This window comes from Cyanistes caeruleus, chromosome 1 (genome assembly GCF_971803275.1).
Source record: "Cyanistes caeruleus chromosome 1, bCyaCae1.hap1.1, whole genome shotgun sequence".
NCBI lineage: Eukaryota > Metazoa > Chordata > Aves > Passeriformes > Paridae > Cyanistes > Cyanistes caeruleus.
Genome location: NC_141701.1, coordinates 486,641 through 499,153, shown reverse-complemented (window position 1 = coordinate 499,153; position 12,513 = coordinate 486,641). Strand labels below are relative to the sequence as shown.

The 12,513-nt window shown below is 71.2% G+C and overlaps 1 protein-coding gene across 3 annotated transcripts; it reads left to right on the top strand.

The window, feature by feature from the left end:
- The first annotated feature begins 683 nt into the window (after positions 1 to 683).
- Positions 684 to 11,827, top strand: PARP10 (poly(ADP-ribose) polymerase family member 10). 3 transcript variants are annotated; one of them, XM_086875645.1, is made up of 11 exons: positions 684 to 729; positions 1,784 to 1,944; positions 3,568 to 3,813; positions 4,659 to 4,877; positions 4,963 to 5,867; positions 6,536 to 6,748; positions 6,836 to 6,977; positions 8,914 to 9,819; positions 9,891 to 10,024; positions 10,130 to 10,271; positions 11,246 to 11,827. In XM_086875645.1, the coding sequence occupies exons 2-11, from the start codon at positions 1,785 to 1,787 to the stop codon at positions 11,551 to 11,553; spliced, it is 3,375 nt and encodes a 1,124-aa protein (XP_086731771.1). In that variant the 5' UTR covers positions 684 to 729; position 1,784; the 3' UTR covers positions 11,554 to 11,827. The 3 variants fall into 3 exon arrangements, with proteins under 3 accessions (XP_086731771.1, XP_086731764.1, XP_086731768.1); XM_086875638.1 differs by having other exon boundaries at positions 10,094 to 10,271; XM_086875642.1 differs by lacking the exon at positions 684 to 729 and having other exon boundaries at positions 1,752 to 1,944; positions 10,094 to 10,271.
- Positions 11,828 to 12,513: the final 686 nt, after the last annotated feature.

The window sequence follows — 12,513 nt, the reverse complement described above, 5'->3', positions numbered from 1 at the left end:
CCACCCGGTGTCCCCTGTCCCCCCCCCCGGTGTCCCCTGTCCCCCACCCGGTGTCCCCTGTCCCCTCCCCGGTGTCCCCTGTCCCCCACCCCCGGTGTCCCCTGTCCCCTCCCCGGTGTCCCCTGTCCCCACCCCGGTGTCCCCTGTCCCCCCCCTCCGGTGTCCCCTGTCCCCACCCTTGTGTCCCCTGTCCCCCCCCCCAGTGTCCCCTGTCCCCCCCCCGGTGTCCCCTGTCTTCCCCCCCGGTGTCCCTGTCCCCACCCCGGTGTCTCCTGTCCCCCCCCCCGGTGTCCCCTGTCCCCCTCCCCGGTGTCCCCTGCCCCCCCCCAGTGTCCCCTGTCCCCCTCCCCGGTGTCCCCTGTCCCCCCCCCGGTGTCCCCTGTCCCCCCACACAGTGTCCCCTGTCCCCCCCCGGTGTCCCCTGTCCCCACCCGTGGGGCTGGCCCCGTGTCCCCCACCCCCGGTGTCCCCTGTCCCCCCCCGGGGCTGGCCCCGTGTCCCCGTGCCATTCTCGGGGACGATCCCGTGTGCCCCGCTTGTCCCGTCTGGGGTCAGTTTTGTGTCCCCCGGTCACTCGTGGGGCCGCTGGCGCGGGAGGGACGGTCACTTGTCCCGCTGTCACCCGTGGGGCCGGTCCTGTGTCCCCTCCCCGTCCCTCCCCCCGCCCTTCCCCTTCCCGTTTTGGTCCCGTTTCGGTTTCGGTTCCCGGCCGGGGCGGAGCCGTGTCCGGTGCGCGGGGGGTGGGGGGTCCCTGCCGGGGGATTCGGGGGTCCCAAGGGGCGGGGAAAGGTCCGGAGCATGGGGGGGTCCTGCCCCAGGGCTTGGGGGTCCCTCCCGGGGGATTCGGGGGTCCCACCGGGGGGAAGGTCCGGAGCGATCGGGGGGTCCGGCCCCGGGCCGTGGGGGGTCCCACGGGGGGGGGGAAAGGTCCGGGGCCACCGGGGGGTCCCGCCCCGGGGCGATCGGGGGGTCCTGCCCCGGGCCGTGGGGTGGGGTGGGGGGTCCCTGCCGGGGGTGTGGGGATCCCACGGGGGGAAGGTCCGGGGTCACCGGGGGGTCCTGCCCCGGAGCGATCGGAGGGGTCCGGCCCCGGGCCGTGGGGGTCCCTGCCGGGGGTGGGGGGGGGTCCCATGGGGGGGGGAAAGGTCCGGTGTGTGGGGGGAGTCCTGCCCCGGGCCGTGGGGTGGGGTGGGGGGTCCCTGCCGGGGGTCTGGGGGTCCCACGGGGGGTGGAAGGTCCGGAGCGATCGCGGGGTCTGGCCCCAGGGCTTGGGGGTCCCTCCCGGGGGATTCGGGGGTCCCACGAGGGGGGAAGGTCCGGAGCGACCGGGGGGTCCTGCCCCAGGGCTTGGGGGTCCCTCCCGGGGGTGTGGGGGTCCCACGGAGGGGTGGAAGGTCCGGATCGATCGGGGGGTCCTGCCCCGGGCCGTGGGGTGGGGTGGGGGTCCCTCCCGGGGGATTCGGGGGTCCCACGGGGGGTGGAAGGTCCGGAGCGATCGGGGGGTCCTGCCCCGGGGCTTGGGGGTCCCTCCCGGGGGATTCGGGGGTCCCACGGGGGGTGGAAGGTCCGGATCGATCGGGGGGTCCCGCCCCGGGCCGTGGGGTGGGGTGGGGGGTCCCTCCCGGGGACGCAGGGCTGGGGGGGTCCCTTGGTACGGGAAGTGCGGGGGGGGGGGGGGGGCCCTGCCGGGGGGTTTGGGGAGGGGAGTTGGGGTCGCGGGGGGGGGTCCCTGGTCCGGGGGGGGGGGGTAAATTGGGGTTCCACTCCCAAATGCGTGCCCCAGGATGGCGGGGGGGGTGCTGGAGGTGCAGGGGGTCCCCCCCGACGCCCCCGAGGAGCTGCTGGTGCTGTACTTCGAGAGCCGGCGGCGCTCGGGCGGGGGGCCCGTGCAGAGCTGCCAGCGCCTTGGGGCCCTCCTCTTCCTCACCTTCGAGGACCCCCAGGGTAAGCGTGGAGGGAAGGGGGTGGAGTCCCAGTTCCGACTGGGGGCACTGGGATGGGGTTTGGGGGTCTCAGTCCCACTGGGATGGGGTGTGGGGGTCTCAGTCCCACTGGGATGGGGTTTGGGGGTCTCAGTCCCACTGGGATCACTGGGGTGGGGTTTGGGGGGTCCTGGCCCCACTGGGGGCACTGGGGTGGGGTTTGGGGGGTTCCCAGTCCCACTGGGGTGGGGTTTGGGGGTCTCAGTCCCACTGGGATGTGGTTTGGGGGTCTCAGTCCCACTGGGATGGGGTTTGGGGGTCTCAGTCCCACAGGGATGGGGTTTGGGGGTCTCAGTCCCACAGGGATGGGGTGTGGGGGTCTCAGTCCCACAGGGATGGGGTTTGGGGGTCTCAGTCCCACTGGGATCACTGGGGTGGGGTTTGGGGGTCTCAGTCCCACTGGGATGGGGTTTGGGGGTCTCAGTCCCACTGGGATCACTGGGGTGGGGTTTGGGGGGGTCTCAGTCCCACTGGGGTGGGGTTTGGGGGGGTCTCAGTCCCACTGGGAACACTGGGATGGGGTTTGGGGGGTCTCAGTCCCACTGGGAGCACTGGGGTGTGGGGGTCTCAGTCCCACTGGGATCACTGGGGTGGGGTTTGGGGGTCTCAGTCCCACTGGGATGGGGTTTGGGGGTCTCAGTCCCACTGGGATCACTGGGGTGGGGTTTGGGGGTCTCAGTCCCACTGGGATGGGGTGTGGGGGTCTCAGTCCCACTGGGATGGGGTGTGGGGGTCTCAGTCCCACTGGGAGCACTGGGGTGTGGGGGTCTCAGTCCCACTGGGATGGGGTGTGGGGGTCTCAGTCCCACTGGGATGGGGTGTGGGGGTCTCAGTCCCACTGGGGTGGGGTTTGGGGGTCTCAGTCCCACTGGGATCACTGGGGTGGGGTTTGGGGGTCTCAGTCCCACTGGGATGGGGTTTGGGGGTCTCAGTCCCACTGGGGTGGGGTTTGGGGGTCTCAGTCCCACTGGGGTGGGGTTTGGGGGTCTCAGTCCCACTGGGGTGGGGTTTGGGGGTCTCAGTCCCACTGGGATGGGGTTTGGGGGTCTCAGTCCCACAGGGATGGGGTTTGGGGGTCTCAGTCCCACAGGTATGGGGTGTGGGGGTCTCAGTCCCACTGGGGTGGGGTTTGGGGGTCTCAGTCCCACTGGGATCACTGGGATGGGGTTTGGGGGTCTCAGTCCTACTGGGATCACTGGGGTGGGGTGTGGGGGTCTCCGTCCCACTGGGATGGGGTTTGGGGGTCTCAGTCCCACTGGGATCACTGGGGTGGGGTTTGGGGGGGTCTCAGTCCCACTGGGGTGGGGTTTGGGGGGGTCTCAGTCCCACTGGGAACACTGGGATGGGGTTTGGGGGGTCTCAGTCCCACTGGGAGCACTGGGATGGGCTGGGGGGCTTCCCAGTCCCACCGGGATCACTGGGGTGGGGTTTGGGGGTCTCAGTCCCACTGGGGTGGGGTTTGGGGGTCTCAGTCCCACTGGGATGGGGTTTGGGGGGTCCCAGTCCCACTGGGAGCACTGGTGAGCAGTGCTGTACCCCCGGGGGGCACTGGGGGGTCCCCGGTGACCCCCGTTTCCCTCCTCAGATGCTCAGAACGTGCTGGCCCACGGCAGCCACAGGCTGGGGGGGGCCGAGCTGGGGGTGCGCGCAGCCCCCCCCTGGGACCCCCACCACCTGCTGCTGCACTGCCCGCACCCCAGGACGCCCCCCCAGCACCCGAAGTCAGCCCTGGAGACCCTGCTGGGGGTCCCCCGTGGCACCGTCACCCTGTGCCAGTGCTCCGTGCCCGGCTGGCACCCGCTGCGCCTGCGGGACCCCCTCAGCCCCCCAGGTGGGAGCGGGGAGCGCGGGGGGCACCCCAGGGTGGGTGGGGGGCAGAGGTGACGGGGTGGAGCCGCCAGGGGGTTGGGGGGCACTGGGGTGGGGGTACAGGGGTGACAGGGGCAGGCTGCTGAGGGTGGGGGGACAACGGGGCTGGGGGCAGTGAGGGGCAGGGGACACCTGGAGGGGGCACCGGGGTGGCGTTTGGGGGCCGGTGGCACGGGGACGGCGGTGCCAGTGCCCGTTGTGCCGGTGCCGGGTGTGCCAGTGCCGGGTGTGCCAGTGCCGGGTGTGCCAGCGCTGATTGTGCCAGTGCCGGGTGTGCCAGTGCCGGTTGTGCCAGCGCCGGTTGTGCCAGCGCTGGTTGTGCCGTGCCGGCTGTGCCAGCGCCTGTTGTGCCGCAGAGCTGGTTGTGCCAGTGCCGGGTGTGCCAGTGCCGGTTGTGCCAGCGCCGGTTGTGCCAGCGCTGATTGTGCCAGTGCCGGTTGTGCCGGCGCCGGTTGTGCCAGTGCTGGTTGTGCCAGTGCCGGGTGTGCCAGCGCTGGTTGTGCCAGCGCCGGTTGTGCCGGTGCCGGTTGTGCCAGCGCCAGGTGTGCCAGCGCTGATTGTGCCAGTGCCGGTTGTGCCAGTGCCGGTTGTGCCGGTGCCGGTTGTGCCAGCGCCGGTTGTGTCAGTGCCGGTTGTGTCAGTGCCGGTTGTGCCAGTGCCGGTTGTGCCGGTGCCGGTTGTGCCAGTGCTGGTTGTGCCAGCGCCGGGTGTGCCAGTGCCGGTTGTGCCGTGCTGGGTGTGCCAGCACCGGTTGTGCCAGTGCCGGTTGTGCCAGCACCGGTTGTGTCAGCGCCTGTTGTGCCGCAGAGCTGGCCTCAGCGGAGCAGCGTGCGCGGCAGCGGGGGCTGGCGCTGCTGCGGGCACCGCGGAGCCCCTCGGTGCTGGTGCGGGCGGCGGGGCCGGCGCTCGACCGGGACCTGCTCGAGCTCTACTTCGAGAACCGGCGCAGCGGCGGCGGCCGCGTGAGACACGTGCGGCCGCTGCCCGGCGGCCACGGGGCCATCGTCACCTTCCAGGATGCGGCAGGTGAGCCGGGAACCCCCGCCGGTGCCCCGGGAGCGCGGGGAGCCGCTCTGGGCCGCCGGCTGCCCGTCCGTTTGTCCTTCCCCAGCCGCCGAGCGGGTGCTGCGGAGGCAACACCGGCTGCAGGACGCGGTGCTGGAGCTCGCCCCTCACTACCCCTTCCTGGAGCTGCTGCAGGGGAGCACGGACCTGCCCCCGGACACTGTCCCCACGCTGGACAGGGCCGCTGCTCCTCACCCAGAGCTGGTCACGGAGCCCTTGCCGGACGGAGATTGCGCACCGGACACGGCCGTGTCCTTGGACAGAGACCCCGTGGTGTCACACGTGAGCCCCTCACCGGACACGGCCGTGTCCTCGGACAGAGACCCCACGGTGTCACACGTGAGCCCCTCACCGGACACGGCTCCATCCTCGGACAGAGACCCCACGGTGTCGGTCAGAGACCCCACGGTGTCAGACAGAGACCCCACGGTGTCACACGTGAGCCCCTCACCGGACACGGCTCCGTCCTCGGACAGAGACCCCACCGTGGCACACGTGAGCCCCTCACCGGACACGGCCATGTCCTCGGTCAGAGACCCCACGGTGTCAGTCAGAGACCCCACGGTGTCAGTCAGAGACCCCACGGTGTCACACGTGAGCCCCTCACCGGACACGGCCGTCGCAGTCCTGGCGCTGCCGGCAGCACCGACATCGCACCCGGCACCAGGACAGCCGCCAGCCGCCTGCCCCGGCCGGGACCGGGACACGGAGGCGTTCAGGGCCGTGCCGGGCCAGGCCCAGCGCCCGGGGCTGCTCCCAGAAGCAGAAGCAGCACCAGAAGCAGCACCAGCACCGGCAGCAGAACCGGCGGGGCTGCAGCAGGACGAGGCGCTGGTGCCGGCGGAGCCGGGAGCGCTGCGGTTCCTGCAGCAGCAGTACCAGGACGTGCTCGGCAGCGTCCCCGGGGTGACCCTGCTGCCGCTGGACGGGGGAGACGTCTCCGGGCTCCGGGTGAGCGCCGGGCAGGGCTGGGACAGGGGGACGGCAGGGCAGGGCAGGGCAGGACAGGTACAGGTACAGAAAGGTGAGGACAGGGCAGGACAGGTGAGGACAGGTACAGGCAGGTGAGGACAGGTACAGGCAGGTGAGGACAGGTACAGACAGGCGAGGACAGGTACAGACAGGCGAGGACAGGTACAGACAGGCGAGGACAGGTACAAATAGGTGAGGACAGGTAAGAACAGGTACAGGCGGATACAGACAGGTGAGGACAGGTAAGAACAGGTGCAGGTGGGTACAGACAGGTACAGGCGGGTGAGGACAGGTACAGGCGGGTGATGACAGGTACAGACAGGTACAGGCGGGTGAGGAGAGGTACAGGCGGGTGAGGACAGGTACAGACGGGTGACGACAGGTACAAACCGGTGTTGACAGGTACAGGTGGGTACAGACAGGTACAGACAGGTACAGGTGGGTGAGGACAGGTACAGACAGGTACCGATAGGTACCAACAGGTACAGGCAGGGGTGCGGGCAGGGCTCCGTGCCGTGCTCCCACCATCCCGTGCCCATGGCACATCCCGGTGCCAGAGGCCGCCCACGCCGCGGTGCTGCCCACACCTGCCCACACCCGCCCAGGTGAGTGCGCAGGTGCTGAGCCCTTTTCCCGTGCGCCGCCAGGTGAGCGGGGAGCCGGCCCGGTGCCGGGCGGTGGCGGAATTCCTGCAGAGCCTGCTGGACTCGGTGGCCTCGCACCCCACAACGCTGCGCTTCCCCGGCGTCGCCCGCTTCCTGCGGGAGCCGGCCGGGCAGAGCCTGCTGCGGCAGCTGGAGAGCCGCTTCGGCTGCATCATCCAGCTGCACGGGGAGCCCTGGAGCCCTCCGGATCCGCAGGTGAGCCTCGCCGCCGGCGCTCCGGCACCGTGCCGGTGCCCGCTGTGCCGCAGCAGCGCGCCCCATGCCGCCCGTCTGTGCCCGCAGCTGGAGCTGGAGGAGCTGCTGCACCCAGGAAACCACCGGGAGCTCTGCTCGCCCTCCTGGCACCGGGACCTGCCCGAGGACAGCGACACCGCCTATGAGGACACCGGGGATGGCGGCCACAGCGGCTTTCGCACCAGCGCAGGTGAGGGGCAGGTGAGCGGCAGGTGAGGGGCAGGTGAGGGACAGGTGAGCAGCAGGTGAGGGGCAGGCGAGGGGCAGGTGAGCGGCAGGTGAGCGGCAGGTGAGGGGCAGGTGAAGAGCAGGTGAGCGGCAGGTGAGGGGCAGGTGAGGGGCAGGGGAGCGGCAGGTGAGGGGCAGGGGAGGGGGAGGTGAGCGGCAGGTGAGCGGCAGGTGAGGGGCAGGTGAGGGGCAGGTGAGGGGCAGGTGAGCGGCAGGTGAGGGGCAGGTGAGGGGCAGGTGAGGGGCAGGTGAGCGGCAGGTGAGGGGCAGGTGAGCGGCAGGTGAGCGGCAGGTGAGGGTCAGGTGAGCGGCAGGTGAGCGGCAGGTGAGGGACAGGTGAGGGGCAGGTGAGCGGCAGGTGAGGGAAAGGTGAGGGGCAGGCGAGGGGCAGGTGAGGGGCAGGGGAGGGGGAGGTGAGGGGCAGGTGAGGAGCAGGTGAGGGGCAGGTGAGGGAAAGGTGAGCGGCAGGCGAGCGGCAGGTGAGGGGCAGGGGAGGGGCAGGGGAGGGGCAGGTGAGGGGCAGGTGAGGGGCAGGTGAGCAGCAGGTGAGGGGCAGGTGAGCAGCAGGTGAGGGGCAGGTGAGGGGCAGGTGAGCAGCAGGTGAGGGGCAGGTGAGGGGCAGGTGAGCAGCAGGTGAGGGGCAGGTGAGGGGCAGGTGAGGGGCAGGTGAGCGGCAGGTGAGCGGCAGGTGAGCGGCAGGCGAGGGGCAGGTGAGGGGCAGGCGAGGGGCAGGTGAGGGGCAGGTGAGGGGCAGGTGAGCGGCAGGTGAGGGGCAGGGGAGGGGGAGGTGAGGGGCAGGTGAGGGGCAGGTGAGCGGCAGGTGAGCAGCAGGTGAGGGGCAGGTGAGCGGCAGGTGATGGGTAGGTGAGCGACAGGTGAGCGGCAGGTGAGGGGCAGGTGATGGGTAGGTGAGCGACAGGTGAGCGGCAGGTGAGGGGCAGGGGAGCGGCAGGGGAGGGGCAGGTGAGGGGCAGGTGAAGAGCAGGTGAGCGGCAGGTGAGGGGCAGGTGAGTGGCAGGTGAGGGGCAGGCGAGGGGCAGGTGAGTGGCAGGCGAGGGGCAGGTGAGCAGCAGGTGAGGGGCAGGTGAGCGGCAGGTGAGCAGCAGGTGAGGGACAGGTGAGCGGCAGGTGAGCGGCAGGTGAGCGGCAGGGGAGGGGCAGGTGAGGGGCAGGTGAGGGGCAGGTGAGCAGCAGGTGAGGGGCAGGTGAGCGGCAGGTGAGCGGCAGGTGAGGGGCAGGTGAGGGGCAGGTGAGCGGCAGGTGAGGGGCAGGTGAGCAGCAGGTGAGGGGCAGGTGAGCAGCAGGTGAGGGGCAGGTGAGGGGCAGGTGAGCAGCAGGTGAGGGACAGGTGAGCAGCAGGTGAGGGACAGGTGAGCAGCAGGCGAGGGGCAGGTGAGCAGCAGGTGAGGGGCAGGTGAGGGGCAGGTGAGGGGCAGGTGAGCGGCAGGTGAGGCGCAGGTGAGCGGCAGGCGAGGGGCAGGTGAGCGGCAGGTGAGCGGCAGGTGAGGGGCAGGGGAGGGGCAGGTGAGCGGCAGGTGAGGGGCAGGTGAGGGGCAGGGGAGGGGCAGGTGAGGGGCAGGTGAGGGGCAGGTGAGGGGCAGGTGAGCGGCAGGTGAGGGGCAGGTGAGGGGCAGGTGAGGGGCAGGTGAGCGGCAGGTGAGGGGCAGGTGAGGGGCAGGTGAGCGGCAGGTGAGGGGCAGGTGAGGGGCAGGGGAGGGGCAGGTGAGCGGCAGGTGAGCGGCAGGTGAGGGGAAGGTGAGCGGCAGGTGAGGGGCAGGGGAGGGGCAGGCGAGGGGCAGGTGAGCGGCAGGTGAGCGGCAGGCGAGGGGCAGGTGAGCGGTGCCGCAGTGGGGTGAGGGGGCCGTGGGGCCGGGGCTGACACTGCGCTGCTCCCGCAGAGGAGATCAAGGAGGTGCTGGCAGCGCTGCAGCCGCGCGGCCCCGCCGGGCGTGGGGGCCCGAGCCCCGAGCCCGGCACCAGCGGCGAGTGGGACCTGGAGGCCGAGTTCCCCTGCGCGGCCGGCGGGGACGGTGCCAGGGAGCTGCTGTCGGACACGGGCGTGGAGGAGGAGGTGCAGGTGGCCCTGGCCATCCAGTACTCCATGGACCGCACGTGGTGCGAGGAGCAGGAGCTGGCCCGCGCCACCGCTCTGTCCCTGCGCTCCTACAGCCGCGAGCGCGAGCAGGAGCGGGCGGAGGAGGATGCCGGGCTGCTGGCCGCGCTGGAGGCCTCGCTGGAGGAGGCGCTGCGGGCGGCAGACGCGGTGAGGGTGACGGTGTTCGGCTCCTCGGAGCAGGACGCGCGGGCGGTGCGGCGGGAGCTGGAGCGGGCGCTGGCGGCGCGGCTGCGGGCGCGCGAGGTGGCGAGCGAGCGGCTGCGGGCGCTGCCAGCCGCCGGCCGCTGCGCGCTGGCCCTGCTGCGCCGCCGCCACGCCGTGCAGCTCGCCCTGCAAGGTGGCACCGCCACGCTGCGAGGCTTCGCCGACTTTGTGGAGCCTGCGGCGCAGGAGCTCGCGTGGCTGCTGCGGAACGTGCCACCGCCGCGGCACGGTGCCACCAACACCGCCACCGCCGCGCACTGGGTGCGCTGGGACGCGTCTGGCACCGCTGTCCCCTACGGCCCCGAGGCCGCGGCGCAGCTGGAGCAGGCCTGGCTGCGCCAGGAGCGCCGGCTGGATCTGGTGCTGGACGGGAGGCCCTTGACCGTGGATTTGGAGCGCATGGAGGAGTTCGACATCGGCAGCGCCCGCGCCGTGCCCGTGTGCCGCAGCCAGCCCCCGCTGGACAGCACCTTCTGCCTGCTCGGTGAGCCTGGGCGCCGTGGCACCGGCCCTGCCCCTCGCCGCGCCCGCGCTCACCGGGACCGTGTCCGGCAGGGCCGGAGCCGGCCGGGCTGGAGGAGGAGGTACGGCTGATGCCGCTGGCCAAGGACTCGGAGGAGTTCGCCGAGGTGGCGCAGCATTTCTGCGGGACGCTGGAGGAGCTGCAGGGCCAGATCAGCATCGTGCAGGTGGGCGCGGGCGCGCGTCCCCCCCGGCGCGTCCCCGTGGCTCGGCGCTGACGCGGCGGTGCCCGGCAGGTGCAGAAGCTGATCCACCCGCTGCTGTACAAGCAGTACCAGCTGAAGAAGGGCAGCGTCAAGCGGGCCTGCGCCCCCGGCACCGCCGTGGAGCGCGTCCTCTTCCACGGCACCACCAAGGCCTCCAGCCGCGAGATCTGCCTGCACGGCTTCAACCGCAGCTTCTGCGGGAGGAACGGTGAGCGCCGGGCAGCTCTGGGGCGAGCGCGGGGTGGAACGGGGTGGGAACGGGGTGGTGAGATGGGCACAGTGCCCTCTGGGTGGGATCAGGGTGCCAAGGTGGGCACGTTACCATCTGCACAGGAATGGGGCAACCATGGGTGCACGGGAAGGGGGTGGTGAGATGGGCACGGTGCCCTCGGGGTGGGAACGGGGTGCTGAGATGGGCACAGTGCCCTCGGGGTGGGAACGGGGTGCCGAGGTGGGCCCAATGCCATCAACACAGGAAAGGGGTGACCATGGGTACACGGGAAGGGGGTGCCGAGGTGGGCATGGTGCCCTTGGGGTGGGAATGGGGTGCTGAGGTGGGCACGGTGCCCTCGGTGTGTAACGGGGTGCCGATGTGGGCCCGGTGCCCTCGGTGTGTAACGGGGTGCCGATGTGGGCCCGGTGCCCTCGGTGTGTAACAGGGTGCCGAGGTGGGTACGGTGCCCTCGGTGTGTAACGGGGTGCCGATGTGGGCCCGGTGCCCTCGGTGTGTAACAGGGTGCCGAGGTGGGTACGGTGCCCTCGGTGTGTAACGGAGTGCCGATGTGGGCCCAATGCCCTCGGTGTGTAATGGGGTGCCGATGTGGGCACGGTGCAGTCAGTGTGGGAATGGGGTGCCGATGTGGGTACGGTGCCCTCGGTGTGTAACGGGGTGCCGATGTGGGCCCAATGCCCTCGGTGTGTAATGGGGTGCCGATGTGGATACGGTGCCCTCGGTGTGTAACGGGGTGCCGATGTGGGCCCGGTGCCCTCGGTGTGTAACGGGGTGCCGATGTGGGCACAGTGCCCTCAGTGTGGGAATGGGGTGCCGATGTGGGCCCAATGTCCTCGGTGTGTAACGGGGTGCCGATGTGGGTACGGTGCCCTCGGTGTGTAACGGGGTGCCGAAGTGGGCCCGGTGCCCCTGGCACCCCCCCGTGCCCCGGCTGACGCCCACCCCCACAGCCACGCTCTACGGGCTCGGCGTGTACTTCGCGGCGCGCGCGGCCGTCTCGGCGCGGGACCGCTACTCGCCGCCCAGCGCCAGCGGCACCAAGTTCATCTTCATGGCCAAGGTGCTGAGCGGGGAGTTCACGGCCGGGCGAGCGGGGCTGCGGGCGCCCCCGCTGCGGGAGGGCTGCGGCGTCCCCCGGCGCTACCACAGCGTGGTGGATGACCCCCGGCAGCCCGACATCTTCGTCATCTTCAACGACACCCAGGCCTACCCCCAGTACCTCATCACCTGCCGCAGCCGCCACGGGGGTCCCCTCTGAGCCCCCCGGCTTTGAGGACCCCCCCTTTATCCCCCCGGCGCGTCCCGGTGCCGTTGCGGGGGTTTCGGTGTCCGGGGGGCTCTGCCCTCGGGACTCGGGGTGTGGGAGGTTCCTGCCCTGCCCAGGAGCTCGGGGCGGGGGGATCCTCACCTGGGGACGCACCCTGGGCACCCCCGTGCCAGGGTGGGAGGGGGGCAGGAGGACTTGGGGTCACCTGTGTGACACCAGTGAAATTTTAAATGAAACTGGAAATAAAATTGGGAATAAATTGGGAGCTTTTGCGTGGCTGGGATTGAGGAGGGATTGGGGGGTGGGGGAGATGTTCCAGTCCCAAATGGGGTGGGTGGGATTGGTGTGGATGGGGGCCCAGGCCCAGCTGGGAGCACTGGGAGCTGCACACCTGTGTGAGGGTGCTGTGTCCCCGACAGGTGGCTGTGCTGGGCGGTGGCTCTGGGCCACCCCAGGGCTGGACCTGGCCACTCCTGCACCTCTGCCTGTTCCCTGCTCCTCACCTGTTCCCTGCTCCTCACCTGTTCCCTGCTCTTCACCTGTGTCCTGCTCCTCACCTGCATCCTGCTCCTCACCTGTTCCTTGCTCCTCACCTGCATCCTGCTCCTCACCTGTGTCCTGCACCTCTGCCTGTTCCCTGCTCCTCACCTGTTCCCTGCTCCTCACCTGTGTCCTGCTCCTCACCTGTTCCCTGCTCCTCACCTGTGTCCTGCTCCTCACCTGTTCCCTGCTCCTCACCTGTGTCCTGCTCCTCACCTGTGTCCTGCTCCTCACCTGCATCCTGCTCCTCACCTGCTCCTCACCTGTTCCCTGCTCCTCACCTGCTCCTCACCTGCTCCCCGAGCTGTTCCGGGGGTACCCGGGTGCCCCGTGGGTGGGAGCAGAGCCCCCTCCATGGGCAGTGCTGGTGGCGCCGCTGCCCAGCGGGTGGGACCCCAGGAGGGGTGCAGG

Bases quoted from the DNA above. Each gene is read 5' to 3' on its own strand.
- PARP10 (XM_086875638.1), top strand. From the start codon at position 1,785: ATGGCGGGGGGGGTGCTGGAGGTGCAGGGGGTCCCCCCCGACGCCCCC. The intron at 5,868-6,535 runs GTGAGCGCCGGG...GTGCGCCGCCAG, and splicing joins GAGACGTCTCCGGGCTCCGG to GTGAGCGGGGAGCCGGCCCG. The intron at 6,749-6,835 runs GTGAGCCTCGCC...CTGTGCCCGCAG, and splicing joins GGAGCCCTCCGGATCCGCAG to CTGGAGCTGGAGGAGCTGCT.